At 39.3% G+C, this 14,459-nt stretch overlaps 1 protein-coding gene across 3 annotated transcripts in view; it reads left to right on the top strand.

Annotated features, from left to right (window-relative positions):
• Positions 1–11,323, top strand: part of ARHGAP20 (Rho GTPase activating protein 20) — a 210,550-nt gene extending 199,227 nt beyond the window's left edge. For all 3 annotated transcript variants that reach the window (XM_012095423.5, XM_042232908.2, XM_042232910.2), the window contains 3 exons: positions 1,857–2,046; positions 4,900–5,014; positions 6,096–11,323. In XM_012095423.5, coding sequence (XP_011950813.1) covers positions 1,857–2,046; positions 4,900–5,014; positions 6,096–7,933 — 2,143 coding nt within the window. In that variant the 3' untranslated portion in view covers positions 7,934–11,323. The remainder of the gene's footprint in view (positions 1–1,856; positions 2,047–4,899; positions 5,015–6,095) is intronic.
• Positions 11,324–14,459: the final 3,136 nt, after the last annotated feature.

Raw genomic sequence — 14,459 nt, 5'->3', positions numbered from 1 at the left:
ATTCAAAGAGAAGTTGCTGGCAGGTCTCGCCACCGCAACCCCTTATAGGAGTATAGGAAAGAAGAGTCCATTAACAAAAAGCATACTTCCGGTTCTGTGAAAACCCATGAATCCTAAAATCATTTATTTGCATATGCTTGTTTAGTGCAGTTTTTATTGAGCAGCTCTCAAATACAAGTCATTATCTACACACTGCTATTGATAGACACCTGTTAACAATAGAAGAATATAGTCTTAACTGTTGAAGACACCAGAATCAAAGCCACGTAACAGAATTGTGTCTGTTTTGGTGGAAATCATTCAGGGGCAGTGAACGTCAGATCCTGTATTTTGTTGCTCATTGTCTAAAACTTTATATTCTACAAATGGTTAAAAAGATGATGCTTTTGTATATTATCATATGTGAAACGAATCGCCAGTCCAGGTTCTATGCATGATACAGGGTGCTCGGGGCTGGTGCACTGGGATGACCCAGAGGGATGGGATGGGGAGGGAGGTGGGAGGGAGGTTCAGGATGGGGAACATATGTATACCTGTGGCAGATTCATGTCAATGTATGGCAAAACCAATACAATATTGTAAAGTATAAAAAAAGAAAAGATGTTTTAAAGAGGGTTAGACTTATATCTCTCATACAAATACAAAATGAGCACACCTGAGAGGTTTTATTTAAAACATTAATTAGAGAACTAGTAAGATATTACTGCAAAGTCAAAAGAGATTTCAAACTATCACAACTTACATAATTAAATCAGAAATGCTGAAATGAATTTATAAATAGATGCAAAACTGACTTTCACTGCTAGGGCATGGGGCGGGGTGAGTGGGGCACTGTATGTGCAAATAAACCATTTATCTCTCTACTAGATAAGATTTTTGAGTCTACAGGCAAGTGTTAAGTGCACTGCTATCAGTAATCTACAGTTTACAGAGTCAAATAACTAACCCCTATGACCCAGATACCCCAATGTATGATAACAGTACCTTACTTTCCATTGAATACATCCAGGAATCCTTTGATTCGTTTTGGTATCTTTCATCATTTGTCCCTTCAAAACTGTTCTCATTGTCAGTCCATAGTGCTGAAGAAACGCCTTTCTATTGTTATGCAACAGGAGTCCAAGCACCCAGTTTTCTCCCCCAGGTTACAGATTATTGTTGGAAAAAACCAACCACCATGACTATCAACATTTGTATCTGCTTTCTGTTTGACAGTAAAAAATCATCTTAAGTGAACGATCATTTGAAATCCTTTATCAATTACAAAATAGGAATGGTAGAAAAAATATAATAAGCTTGCATTATATGTGACAGTGATATCTCTGAGATAGAAAGATGCAGGGCAAAATTGACCTTGAGAGCTGCCGGAGCAGAGTGTGAGCTTTCAGAATGGACCTGGGAGTCTCATGGCCGAGGTTTAGGTTTTTACCAAGAGACAGAATCCTCTGTTGCTTCTTGGAAGTAAAGGAGCTACATATTAGTAAGTAAGTAAAGGAGTTACATATTAAATGCAACTGTTTAATTTCATTAGAAAGCTTTTGGGGGGGTTTTGGTTGAGAATATTCTGGAATGTTATAGGGTTTGCTTAAGATACTTTGTAACAGTTTCAGGTAAGTATTTCAGACAGCATCTTTTTATGAATTTTTTTTTTGCGTTCTTTTACATTTTCATTGGATTGCAAAATAAGTAACAAATCTGCAGTGCTCCCGCTATCTCCTCTTCACAGGCAGTCCTCCCTTCACATGTGCCGTGTTAGCAGACATTCCTGCACGTCTGAACTGCGGAAGTGAGGACTGCCTGTCAGTACAGGTTTCCTGTGAAATGTTTGCTTACAGAGTGCGTGTTTCTGTCTTCAGGCTATTAGACCAGCTTCCGAGAGCCAATGTTCTTCTCCTAAGGTATCTTTTTGGGTTATTACACAACATTGAGCAACATTCTTCATCCAATCAGATGACCGCATTTAATTTAGCAGTGTGCATCGCCCCAAGCATTCTTTGGCCTCCTGCTTCCTCTAGCCCAGAACTAGAAAACGAATTTACAAAAAAGGTAATGAAGTTTTTCCTGTTTCTGCTCTGGGGGACCAACTCCCCATTTTGAACCTAAAATTCGGGGTATGAATTCTGAAAGATACATATTTTCTTAAGTGAAAATACTTAAGAAAATAAGTACTGTATGTACTAAGTACCTATCATTGTAAATCTGAATTCATTGAGTGTTTTATTCTATCCTGGTAGACGATAAAAAAGGTAATTTCTTGAGCAAAAAAGTGATAGCAGTTGGATTGCTTCTCTTTTCTAAGGAGGGAAAACAACTATGACTGACTGAAACCATAGAGTGATATGAAAACAGTTGATATGATTTTAAAAATAAATAAGGACTTTTCAGTTCTAATGAGGTAGATCAACCTAGAGCCTATTATACAGAGTGAAGGAAGTCAGAAAGACAAATGTCGTATATTAGTGCATATATATGGAATCTAGAAAGATAGCACTGCTGATCTTACTTGCAAGACAGCACAGGAGACGCATGGAAAGAACAGACTTTTAGACACAGCGGGGGAAAGGAGAGGGTGGGATGGTTGGAGAGAGTCACACTGGAACATATACATTACCGTGTGTAAAATAGACAGCCACCTGTCTATTTAGGAGGGTTGCTCTATGATGCAGGGAAGCCAGAGCCAGTGCCCCGTGACAGCCTAGAGGAGTGGGATGGGAGGGAGGTGGGAGTGGGTTTCAAAAGGGAGGGGCCGTATGTATACCTGTGGCAAATTCATGTTGATGTACGGCAGAAGCAGAAGCATCACTATATTGTAAAGTTATTATCCTCCAATTAAAGATTAAATAAATAAGGACTTTAGAATTAGACAGGTCAAGGTTGAATTCTCAGGCCTAACACTTGCTAGATGTACAATCTTGGGCAAAATTAGTTACATAGATCCACAGTTTCCTCATCTAATGAATGGAGATGTTGCTAATACCCAGTTCATACATTATTTAAGTTGGTGCAAATGCAGTTTTGGACTGTGAATGTTAAATCGTTATAACTAGGCTCAAAGACATCTTTATTAATCAAAATAGGCACCATTACAATCAACACATTGTTGCCAATGAGTAATAAGTTTGTCGATTTCTGTAGCATAAAAATCTATGCTTTGGAATTCGACAAACTCTTAGGAAACACTTTCTGCCTCCTCCTGGTTGTGGAAGCATTTTTCCTGCAAAAAGTTGTCAAGATGCTTGAAGAAGAGGTAGTTGGTTTTCAAGAAGTCAGGTGAATCTGGCAGATGAGGCAAAACTTTGCAGCCCAGTTCATTCAACTTTTGAAGCATTGTTTGTGCAATGTGTGGTCAGGCGTTGTTGTGGAGAAGAATTGGGCCCTTTCTTTCGACCAGTGCCAGCTGCAGACTTTGCACTTTTGGGTACATCTCATCAATTTGCTGAGCATTCATCTCAGATGTAATGGTTTCACCAGGATTCAGACAGGCAGCAGACCACCACACAGTGACCATGACCTTTTTTGGCTGCAGGTTTGGCTTTGGGAAGTGCTTTGGAGCTTCTTCTCGGTCCGGCTACTGAGCTGGTCGTAACCAGTTGTCATATAAAATCCACTTTTGATCACATGTCACAGTCCGATTGAGAAATGGTTCATTGTTGTTGCATAGAATAAGAGAAGACGACACTTCAAAACGACAGTTTTTTAAATTTTCAATCAGTTCATGAGGCACCCACTTAGTGAGTTTTTTCACCTTTCCAGTTTGCTTCAAATAAGTTCTTTGGCAACTCCTCATTTAGTTGTAAGAGGATCAGCTTCGATGTTTACTCTCAGTTGGTCACTGTCAACTTGTGATGGCTGGCCAGAAAGCTCCTCGTCTGCAAGGCTCTTGTCTCCTTTGCAAAAACAAATAGCACTGCACTATTTATTAGCAGTTTCTGGGCCAAATACACTGTTGATGTTGTGAGTTGTCTCCGCTGCTTTATGACCCATTTTGAACTCAAATAAGAAAATTGCTCAAATTTGCTTTTTGTCTAACTTCATTTCCATAGTCTAAAATAAATATACACAGAAAGTAGTGTCATTTGCCAAAAACATAAAGCAAAAATTTCACATTAAAATGATGTATACCATAACCACATTTATTTAGGAATGTATTCCAACATCAAACAGCAGAGTTCAACAGTGCAAAACCGCAATTACTTTTGCCCCAACCTAATAGTTACTTGAAATCACACACTCCTGAATTGCCTGATTATAAGTACGGGAGTTGGGGCTTTGCTTCAGCTATTGGGGCAAAAAAAACTATGTAAAGATTTCTGTATATCTTATGGAGGCACAAAGCTTCCTAGTAAAATCTTTACGTCTTCCCGAAGCACCTCCAGTTAGCAAGGCTAAGGGAAAGAAATGCATAGGAAGAGACTAGTCAGGCAAAGTGCAAGTTTTTTCTCCAGCTGTCTCTCCTCCTCACAGAGAACCACAGAGGATACCTACCAACTTCCCAGCTCATGACACCTGCCTTTTGCATAAGAAATACATTTTATAAGTCTTCATCTAATGACACTTCATGAATTTTAATGAGAAAGTGTGTTTCCTCATCCCAAGTGCCCTATAGAGAATACTTAAAATTACTCTAATTTTAAAGACAAGACAGTTGGTATAAAAATGTTAGTATTAAGCCAAGGCCACAAGTTATAACTAGTCTACTGATTAAAATTAATTTCTATGCTCAAACTACTCTTGAAAGTATCATAGTTTTTTAGGGGAAACTGTAGTATAAAGCAAACCTGAATTTTTCTCGGGATTCTTTGGCATTTTTTGTTAGAATTAGGATTCATATATGAAATATGATTTACAGACAGGCTGTATGAGAAGTTTGCAGCTCATTTTTGTCCCTTTTTTGCACAGGTTTCTCTGCTTATACAGTTTCTTATTGAAAACTGCTGTCGGATATTTGGAGAAGAAATCACTTCCCTCTTGGGAGAGGTTTCAGTGAGATGTGATTCTAGAGAGAATGCCTCAGGTATTGTGAATAACTGGATTGTTTTTTGTGGGAAACAGACACACGTCTGTGAAAATCAGCTGGGACAGTGGTTATCCTGGAGCCCACAGCAGCTCAGGTGAAGAGGGCCTCTCACCTCGGTCAGTGGGTCTAGGATTCTGCTCCTTCCTTAGAAGGTCAGGGTATGTTAACACTGTGGTAGGGTTAAGAAGTGTATAAGACAAGGTCCCAGATTGTTAGTGGCAGCATTATATAGTGTGATGTTTTTAACCTTTTTAAAAATAAACTTTACAAGGAGCCCCAATATGTATAACACAACTGCTCTGGTTGAAACTGGAGTAGAAGGCCCAGAGGCAATAGAGACAGCCCTGTTTTTTCTCCTCACCTTCCTCTTAGAGGTCCCTGAGGCTCTCGAGAATTCTCATGCACTGCTAAACACATTAAAAACAAGTAACATCATGGGGCAGGCTGGGGTGTGTGGGGAGTAAAGACACTCAATATTCCAAATTATGAATTCTTGTAACACCAATTACTAGTTATGTTGTCTTTGGCCAATTCTTCTATGCCACTGAACATCAATATCTTCATCTACAAATATGGATAACCATCATATCTAACTGTTGTGGTTGTAGTAAAGATAAAGTAATATATAGTAAAGCACTTTGTCAAAGAGAAATTGATAGGACTAGTAAATGGTTTCTCTGAGATTAGAGTTAATTACATGTATACACGAGCAGATCCGTTTAAAAGACAGAGTCTTAATCCAAACCTGGATATATCTGGCACTAATTTCTTTATATTTTTAACTGTTTCTTGGTAGTATGACCATCTCCTCATTGAGGAAATCTTATATAAAGAAAGCTTATTTCTTCAGGAACTGAGGTATATCTCATATACCTCAACAGTTTATTTTTAATTCTGCACTTACATCTGGGGAGATTATGGAAGATTCTTTCTTTCCTTAGAGTGAAAATTTGAACAATCTACACTTCAAAACAGAATTATACCAAACATCATCATAGTTGGGGTTTTTTTATTATTTTTAAGGCAGCATGCATTTGTGTTAAGTAAAAATGTTAATCATGGTTTGCTTTTTGGACAGATATCTCTTGCTTCCAACTGAATGACTCCTCCTATGACAGCTTGGAAAATGAGCTGAATGAGGATGTTGACGCCCCGTGTAGTGACTTGGTAAAGAAACTTGGTCAGGGTAGCAGAAGCATGGACTCCGTGTTAACCCTCAGTGACTATGACCTCGACCAGCCTGAGGTGGAAGGCCTTTTAACCCTAAGTGACTTTGACTTAGACCATTCTAAAGATGAAGACATTCAAATGGGACAGCCCCTGGAATCCAAGCCAGTGGACACTGCAGTGTACACCAAGGTCCCACACGCCCAGGCCCCCTCTGGCACGAGCACACCCAGCCACCTGTCCACAGCTGCCGCAGATGCTCCAAAAGGCCTGAGGCGACACCGCCGCTGCTCGGAGCCCAGCATCGACTATCTCGATTCAAAGCTTTCCTATCTCAGGGAGTTTTATCAGAAAAAGCTACGCAAGTCCAGCTGTGATGCCATTCTCTCAAAAAAAGATGAAAGCCATCTGAATCAGAATCAACCCCTTCAGGAAGGGGGTAAGACATGTTTTAAAAAGAGTTTAGTCACAGGCATTGATAGCAAGAAAAATGCCGCTAGTAAAAATGTTAAGAAGAAAAGCTTGTCTGATAATGAAGGAAGTCATGTAAAACTTTTTCCTAAATCCAAGCCAGTAGCCATTTCCATGGCATCTTACAGTCACATGACCTCCTGTGATCATCCCAGGAGCCAGCCCTTTGACATGGATGCATCCGAATACTCCCCGCCACACACTGCAGACGCCCTCAAGAGTTCAAGGAGACAACGGCGCTGCTCAGAGCCCAGCATTGATGACCAGCACTGCAGACTGACCTATCTCAGGGGGATTTATCCAAAGAAGCAGCAGAAAGCCAGCTACGAAGCCAGTCTCTTGCATGGAGAGGAAGATTATCTCAAACGGCACAAGTCTTTACAAATGGAGGGCCAAAAGCTTATTAATCAGAGTTTGGTCATGGGGATTGAGGTGGGCAAGAGTAGTGCCACAAACCAAAACACGGAGAAGGTTTTACCCCCAAGTTTAAACCTTTGCTCAAGGACTAGCTATTCCAGCTTGTCCTCCCCAGGCACTTCCCCATCTGGTTCATCAGTGAGCTCCCAAGACAGTGCTTTTTCTCAGATTTCTGAACACTCTGTGTTTACACCCACTGAAACATCCTCTCCAATAGATTGTACTTTTCAAAGAAAACAGGCAGAGCTTTCTTCTGACTTTAGCAGTTCTGGCCTCATTTCTGGAATTCCTGGTCCCTCATCAGGGCAGGCCAGTGGCCACCTGGCTTATACAAAAAAGGACAGCGTAGAGTGGCATTCACACATGCATTCTGTAACTCTTCACCCCAGCACATGGTTGAAGAGTGGTGTAGCCAGTTTGAAAAACTGGTCTCTCAAAAAGAAAGCAAGGGCACCCAGACCAGAGGAAAATAAAGTGGGTTCTCTAAAAGGACCCATGGATCCTCCTGCACATGCTTCTGGTGTTCCAGAAGCCATCGCACTGCAAGAGAGGCAGAAAGACGTGCCCCAAAGGGCAGCTGAAGGACTGGGAGCTGTGCAGATGGCCCGCTGGTACAGTTCCCACCCTAGCCAGGACTCAGAGAAGTACTGTAGCTCTCCATTCAGCCTCGTGGAAGACAGACTTGGGCTTTGTACGAAGTCACCCGCGGAAGGAGAGGATAGCGGGCAGTGCTCTCCTGGTATGCTGCCCCAGAGAAGATCCTCCCCCGGCTCTTTGACTGTGGATGATGCATCCAGCCCAGACTCAGGGCCACCCGTGGTGTGTGATGCTGAGGATAGACATTTGGCCAAAGACATGTAACCACCATGAGAACCTGATGTCTACAAGAATAGAAACAGGCTGATAATGATACAACAATTACTATGACCCCTTTGTATAAAATACCTGGGATGGGTAGCATAAAGATAATCATTGCTAATACTTAGGACAACAAACGAATTCTCTTTCTTGAGACTATTTGTCCAAAAGTTTAGACTGAAAAATTCTGTGACCTCAGTGTTTGGGAGGCTTTTCCATATTAAAGCATGGGTGGATCCTGTCATGCATTTTAAGAGCTATGAGCAGACAGCTAGAGAAAGCATCTTTTCTGTAGAGGAAGCGTGCTGTTTATGATGAGATTAGTTCCTGAGGAAGCCAGGAGATAAGAAGCGAAGAACGGGAAGTGTGGAGAGAGAGGGAAGGCTGCAGAGAAACCATTCACATTCCGTGGAATGTTTTTAATAAGTAGGCCAAAATAATGCCGCTAGTCAAAGCTAAAGAGGTAACACATCTGATAATGAAGAAAATTATGTGAAACTTTTCCCCAAATCCAAACCAGTGGCCATTTCTGTGACATTTTATATTATGTCACATACCTTCACAGCATCATTTCAGGTATCAGCCCATTGGTGGCAGCCAGAGAGGAAAAAACTGAAGTGATTTGAAAGCCATGAGTACCGTGATATTGTAGGTGGTTTGGTTTGTTTTGTTTATTTGTATTGGTTGAGTTTTTCCATCAGTATTTTGTGCTCCACAGAGGCTCCACTGCACACTGCTGTGAGGAGGAAGAAGGAGACGACTGCTCATTTCAGTGTCCTTTCAAGGTGCCTGAGCTCAGAACATTTTCCAACATGTTCCAACATAAGACGACCTTCCCACTGTATTTACTGTCTTAGTGCGGAGGGAAAGACTATCAGAGCAGTCCTTTCTCTTACCCAGTTGCTGTTGCAAATGTGTGATCAAAGCATGGCTCCTCTTTGCTCCTCTATTCCTTACCCCTTAGTCTGCCAGAAAAAAATCCTGATAAGTCATCCCTTTACTGATGGTCATTTGTCAGTTGAGAGAACAGTTTTGAGGTTGGCAGGTTATAAAGCGTCACAGAGTGGAGGAGCCATCAGAGTGGCTCTCGGGGCTTCTTTTCGACAGTCATTGGCCCGGGATTATCTTACCTCCAGAAGTTTTTACATCTTTTTTGTTCCAATAGTTTGCAGTTTATACCCCCATTGATTTATTGCATATCGATGGACATATCTCCTCTCTCTTGCCTTAAAGATTACACCAGTACATCTCCTGGCTTATTTCCTTGGGTTATTAAGCCTTGCCAGCCAGTGTGATGCAATAGAATCAGAAATGGATGTGCATCTTCCTTTATTTTAAATACTTATAAGAAGTTGCTTAGAGCCCATTGTTCAATATCAGATGGACCTTCCCCCGACAATACTTGCTTATTTCAAATTATTTTCCTCAGCCACCCTGAAACTTTCATGTCAAATATTTTCTCAGTGTTGTCCTAAAGGTTGCATTTTTCACTTATATAAAAAAAAATAATGTTTTCTGTAAGAGAGAAATCCTTTCAGTATTAGCTTTAGGTGCTACCTACCTCTAGGGGACATGGCCCTGTTTGTTCTAAGCATTGTAATTAACTTTTAGAAGTCTCTCAAAAGAGCTCCTTTATGACACTGGCCATCTCAGTCACAGATGTGAAGTAGATTTGACCTTTTAACTAACCACTCCTATATTTAGACTCCTCAGTGTCCATATGCATCTTTTGTGGTATGATATATAAAGGCAACAGGGATTCCCCTCACCCTTAGGGCATACTACTGCAGAACCGCAAGATGTGAATGAAGCTCTTATGGCTTGGAGTGTCTTTCCAGAAAAAATTGCTTCTCTGCTTAACAAAATAATAGTTGTATCCTTTTTTCTTTCATATTGGTGATTAGGAAACCATCTACTCAGTTTGAAGCATAAAAGATGCTGAGGTTCTTCCATAACCATTCCTATTCTCTGTGTTCCCTTAGATACTCCTGTAACATTTAATGTGAATAATTAATATTGCTGTAAAGTATTATATTGTACGATTTGAAGATAGACTACATGTCATTTTATTATACTCCATCAATCTATAATATATTAGACCAATGCTTTATCTAAAATGCTTTGAGTTTGTATAATATATCTTGACAAATTTTACTACCATATGTTATGTAATAAATGTGTATTTTTGTACTTGCAGAAACTGCTGCTAACTTTTAAAGTTATTTGGTTTTAAAGGCACTGATTATGGATATGTATGAAGTCCATGCTGTCTGTTAAATAAAACATAATCCTTCAGAGTTAACAGTCCCACCAGGGCAATATTGCCCTTTGTAGACTTGTTTTAGCTAATGAGCCCAATTTCTGCTTAACATTGGAAAGTTTGTAAAATGTAATTAATGTTGGTTGGAACTTTGAGCTTTTAGTCATAGGCCGTGTGGTCAGTCTCTCTAGAAAAGGAGGGCTTTATTTCTTTAATATTTTTCTGATCTTACTGTTTACCAAACAATTATGTTTTAGACATAAAGTCTTTGTTTTTCTTAGATATTACATGTACACTGTGGTCCTAGAATCAGATACATATTGTCTGAGTTCTCATAGCAAAGAACCGTCAACTCAGTTCAATTGATGTATGAGATCTTCTTGTCTAAATTTGAGCCCTTCTGACCAGAGTATCTAATTGATTCCAGACATATCCAAACATCCCAGGATGTCTAGATCCAGATACTACAAGACATCAGTACTTATAAAGTCAATAAATATTCTCATTTCTCTCATTTCCCATGAGTATCTTTGCCTCCTCAAAGTTCATGGAGGTTCGCTCTATGTAAGTTTAAGCACCATTTCAAAAAGATTAAAAATATACACATGACCTTAGTCCAGAAAAAAAAAAATGATTCATTCTGAGCAGTAAAGACCTAAATGTTAAAGAAATGCAAAGATGATTTTTGCTTCTAAAGAAGAAGCTTAATCTACTAAAAACATTGAGTTCAATAAATTATCTTAGTTTAGTGGTTTTTTGGCTTTTCATGGAATGGCATTGAATTGAAAGGATCTAATGTATCCTCGAACCAGTGGCATATTTTGTCTGTTGAAACTAAAAATATTATGTATCTTAATCCAAATTATGGTAGTGTTAATCTTTTTTACCTGGTCATGTTTTAATGACTTGAGAAGAAGTATCTGCAAACTGTTTATTTCAATACAAAGAAAAAAATTTAACAATAAAGCTGAGTAAAATGTTAACTTCTTTAATATCTATTCTGGTTACAAGGATATCTCATAAGCTAAGTTTCCTGATGAAAGGAAGAGTACTCTTGAATTTTGTGCTTTCTACCCTAAGTGTGAGTCTACTCTGTTCCTAAGCCACCTGTAAATATAAATCCTTCATTTGTATCACTTGTTTGTTATTAAAAGGGAGGGGTGGAATTTCATAAACTTCAGTCCTACATAGTACTGGGTGTGTGATAGAATTGGCAGAAGGCTCTGGGGCGTAATTTGGAAAATTTTGTTTCCAAGTCCCAAAGAAATATGTACAGGGTGGTAGTAGATGCATATTGTTTCTTAATTTATGGAATGCTTTCTCGTTGTGCACTGTCAGAGTGCACATACATTTGTAGATCAAAGTGTTTTTCTACCTATTTAATTTGTTAAGGCAAAGTAAATATGTTCTCTGGAGATTGACTTCATGTGACAATAGAAGATGTATATTTGGGAGACATTTAAGATTTAAATGCTAGTATTTTTCTCTAGGTTTAATTTTTAGATTACAGTAACTTGAAATTAAATTTAAAACTTCTTACAGCCTCTTGATCTGCCATGAGGAGTGAATAAACTAGCTAAACACCTGTACTAGTGGCATAGCCCATTACTCTGAACAAGTAAAATGGATGCTTAAAAAAATACCCAGTCTCTGCCAGATCACAGGAACTAATTGTTACTGTCTAAAATTTTCAGAAGAAAGGATCGTTTTATATCTTTGCCCAAGAATGAGATGACTGGGAAGCAGATAATCATCAAAATACATGAACATAGAGAAACACTGCTTGAAGGTACAGTGAATGATTAGAGAGGAGAAAAGCTAATTCGAGATACTGAATCACAAAGAGCTCAAGAGCTTAGTTAAGAAAAGGGAAAAAGTTTGTCTACAGAGAGAGATGTTACAAATAATATAAATGCTAGTCAGGCCATCTAAGTTTTATTGCAGGTACTGTTCTAGACCCTAGGATAAAGGTGAAAAAATATTGTGTCCTCAGGGACTTCAAACAACTAAGGGAGAATTGGGTTGTGTAGAAGGGGAACAATAACATTGGGCACTCACTGTTGCCTGTATGCACTGGTGACCAGTGCATTATTGGTTTTATTTCATTTAGTGCTCACTGCAGCCCTTTGTGGTAGGTACATTCAGCTAGAACCTCATTCTGACCCCAGGCTCTTTTTTTCATCCTTTCATCTTAAAATAATGATGATAATAATGCCTCTTCCATAGTAAAGTAGATACAAAGTTAGGTACTTGAGGACCATCCAAACTTTGCTAAGTTATGAGCTAGATATCGCTAAGAAAATCATTCAGTATCAAAAATAATTCAGAAACCTATGATAAATGTAAAAATAATTGGGCTGAAAGTTGGTCCAAACAGTGTAGACCTGCCTCCCTGCTTCTTCTAAGTACGTCTATAAATCCTGGAGACAACACAGAGGCCAATCAAAGATGGGTGGATTGGTTCAGAATGCTGGGACTGAAAGGAAACACAGTAACAGGGCATCTTACATCCCTTCAGCCAACAGAAGAAGAACCAGGTCTGGTCTTTTCCAACCTAGCAACAGAAGGCAGCACAGATCTATGCATTGCTCCCCAGAATCAGATGGCATCCTTCTGACACCAGTGGGTGAACCAAGCACCACTGCAAGAGGGATAGTTGAGCCACACTGAGTGGCCAGGCCTGAAACTTCCCACCCCCACTGGAGATACTAGAGTCACAATAAGCAGTTCAGCCTGGGAAGTATCTTTGTTCCAGCAGACCTGACTCCACCATCCATCCAAAGACACTATGATCAGATGCCATGGACGGGAGGGATTCTACCCCAGAAAGCACTCAGCCTGGGGAGTCTCAGAGACAAAGAACAAATAGGCTTCTCTGCCTGAGAACAGGTCAAAAGAGCACCAGAAAGACTGAAAAACTCACTGAACTGGCAATTTCCAGTAGGCCAAGGGCTTATGTGTAAAGCTAAACAAGGTGACTGCTATGAAAGTAAATAGGGCCCAGAGTCTCCTAACACAACACACAGTGTCCAGGATACAATTGGAAATCACCTGTCATTCCAAGAACCAGGAAAATCACAAATTCAGTGAGAAAAAGCTGACACCAACATGAAAGTTTAAAAGCAAGCTAGCATCTAAAAATGTCTATGGACAACTAAATACAAATTATCCTGAAACAAAGGGAAACAAATAGAAAATCCTACCAAAGAAACAGAAGTACAAAACAGCCAAATGAAAATTGTAGATCTAAAAAATACAATAACATTTAAAAATTCACAGTGTAAACCTAGTAACAGAGTGAAGATGACAGGATAAAATCAGTTAACCTGAGGACAGAATTACACAATCTAAACAACAAAATAGATTTAAGGGGGGAAAAAGTAATCAGAGGCTTAGAGATCTGTGGAACAGTAACAAAAGAGCCAACATTTGTATCATCTGAGTTTCAGAAGCAGGGTAGGGCTGAGACAGTATTCAGAGAAATGATACCTAAAAGCTCCCCAAATTTGATAAAATGTACAAACCTACACGTTCAGGAAATTGACACCCAAACTGGATAAATGCAAAGAAAGATGTATCACAATTAAATGAAGACTGACTATGGAAAAAGTGTTGAAAGTAGTAAACAACACTTACCTTTAGGGGAACACCAATTTAAATGACAGGAATTATCATCTGAAACCATAAAGGCCAGAAGAAAATGGCACATTTTGAAAGTGCTGAAAGAAAACTGTCAACCCAGAATCCTGTATCCAGTGAAACTGTCCTTTGTGAATGAAGGAGAAATAAAGACCTTCTCGATGGAGGAAAATTTAAAGAATTTGTCACTAACAGATACATCCTTAAAGACTGGCCAAAGGAATTTTTTAAAACAGAAAGTAAATGGTAGAAGAAGGAAATCTGGAGCATCAGGAAGGTAGGACAACAGAAAGCAGAAATAATAGTATATAATGATTGACTGTCTTCATGAGTTTTAAGTTATATGTGATGCTTGAAACTAAAATTATAACACTGTGAGATACTCAAGAAAATGATATTTAAAAGTGGGAAAAATAAAGAGACCTAATAGAAATGGCAGAAAGCAAAGAAGAACAAAACAGCCTCTTGATGGACGTGAAAGAGGATAGTGAAAAAGTTGACTTAAAACTCAACATTCAGAAAACTAAGATCATGGCATCCAGTCCCATCACTTCATGGCAAATAGATGGGGAAACAATGGAAACAGTGACAGTTTATTTTGGGGGCTCCAGAATTACTGCAGGTGGTGAC

This window comes from Ovis aries, chromosome 15 (genome assembly GCF_016772045.2).
Source record: "Ovis aries strain OAR_USU_Benz2616 breed Rambouillet chromosome 15, ARS-UI_Ramb_v3.0, whole genome shotgun sequence".
In the NCBI taxonomy this organism is placed as follows: domain Eukaryota; kingdom Metazoa; phylum Chordata; class Mammalia; order Artiodactyla; family Bovidae; genus Ovis; species Ovis aries.
Note: the sequence above shows the minus strand (reverse complement) of the source record. Positions and strands in the feature narration are given on the sequence as shown.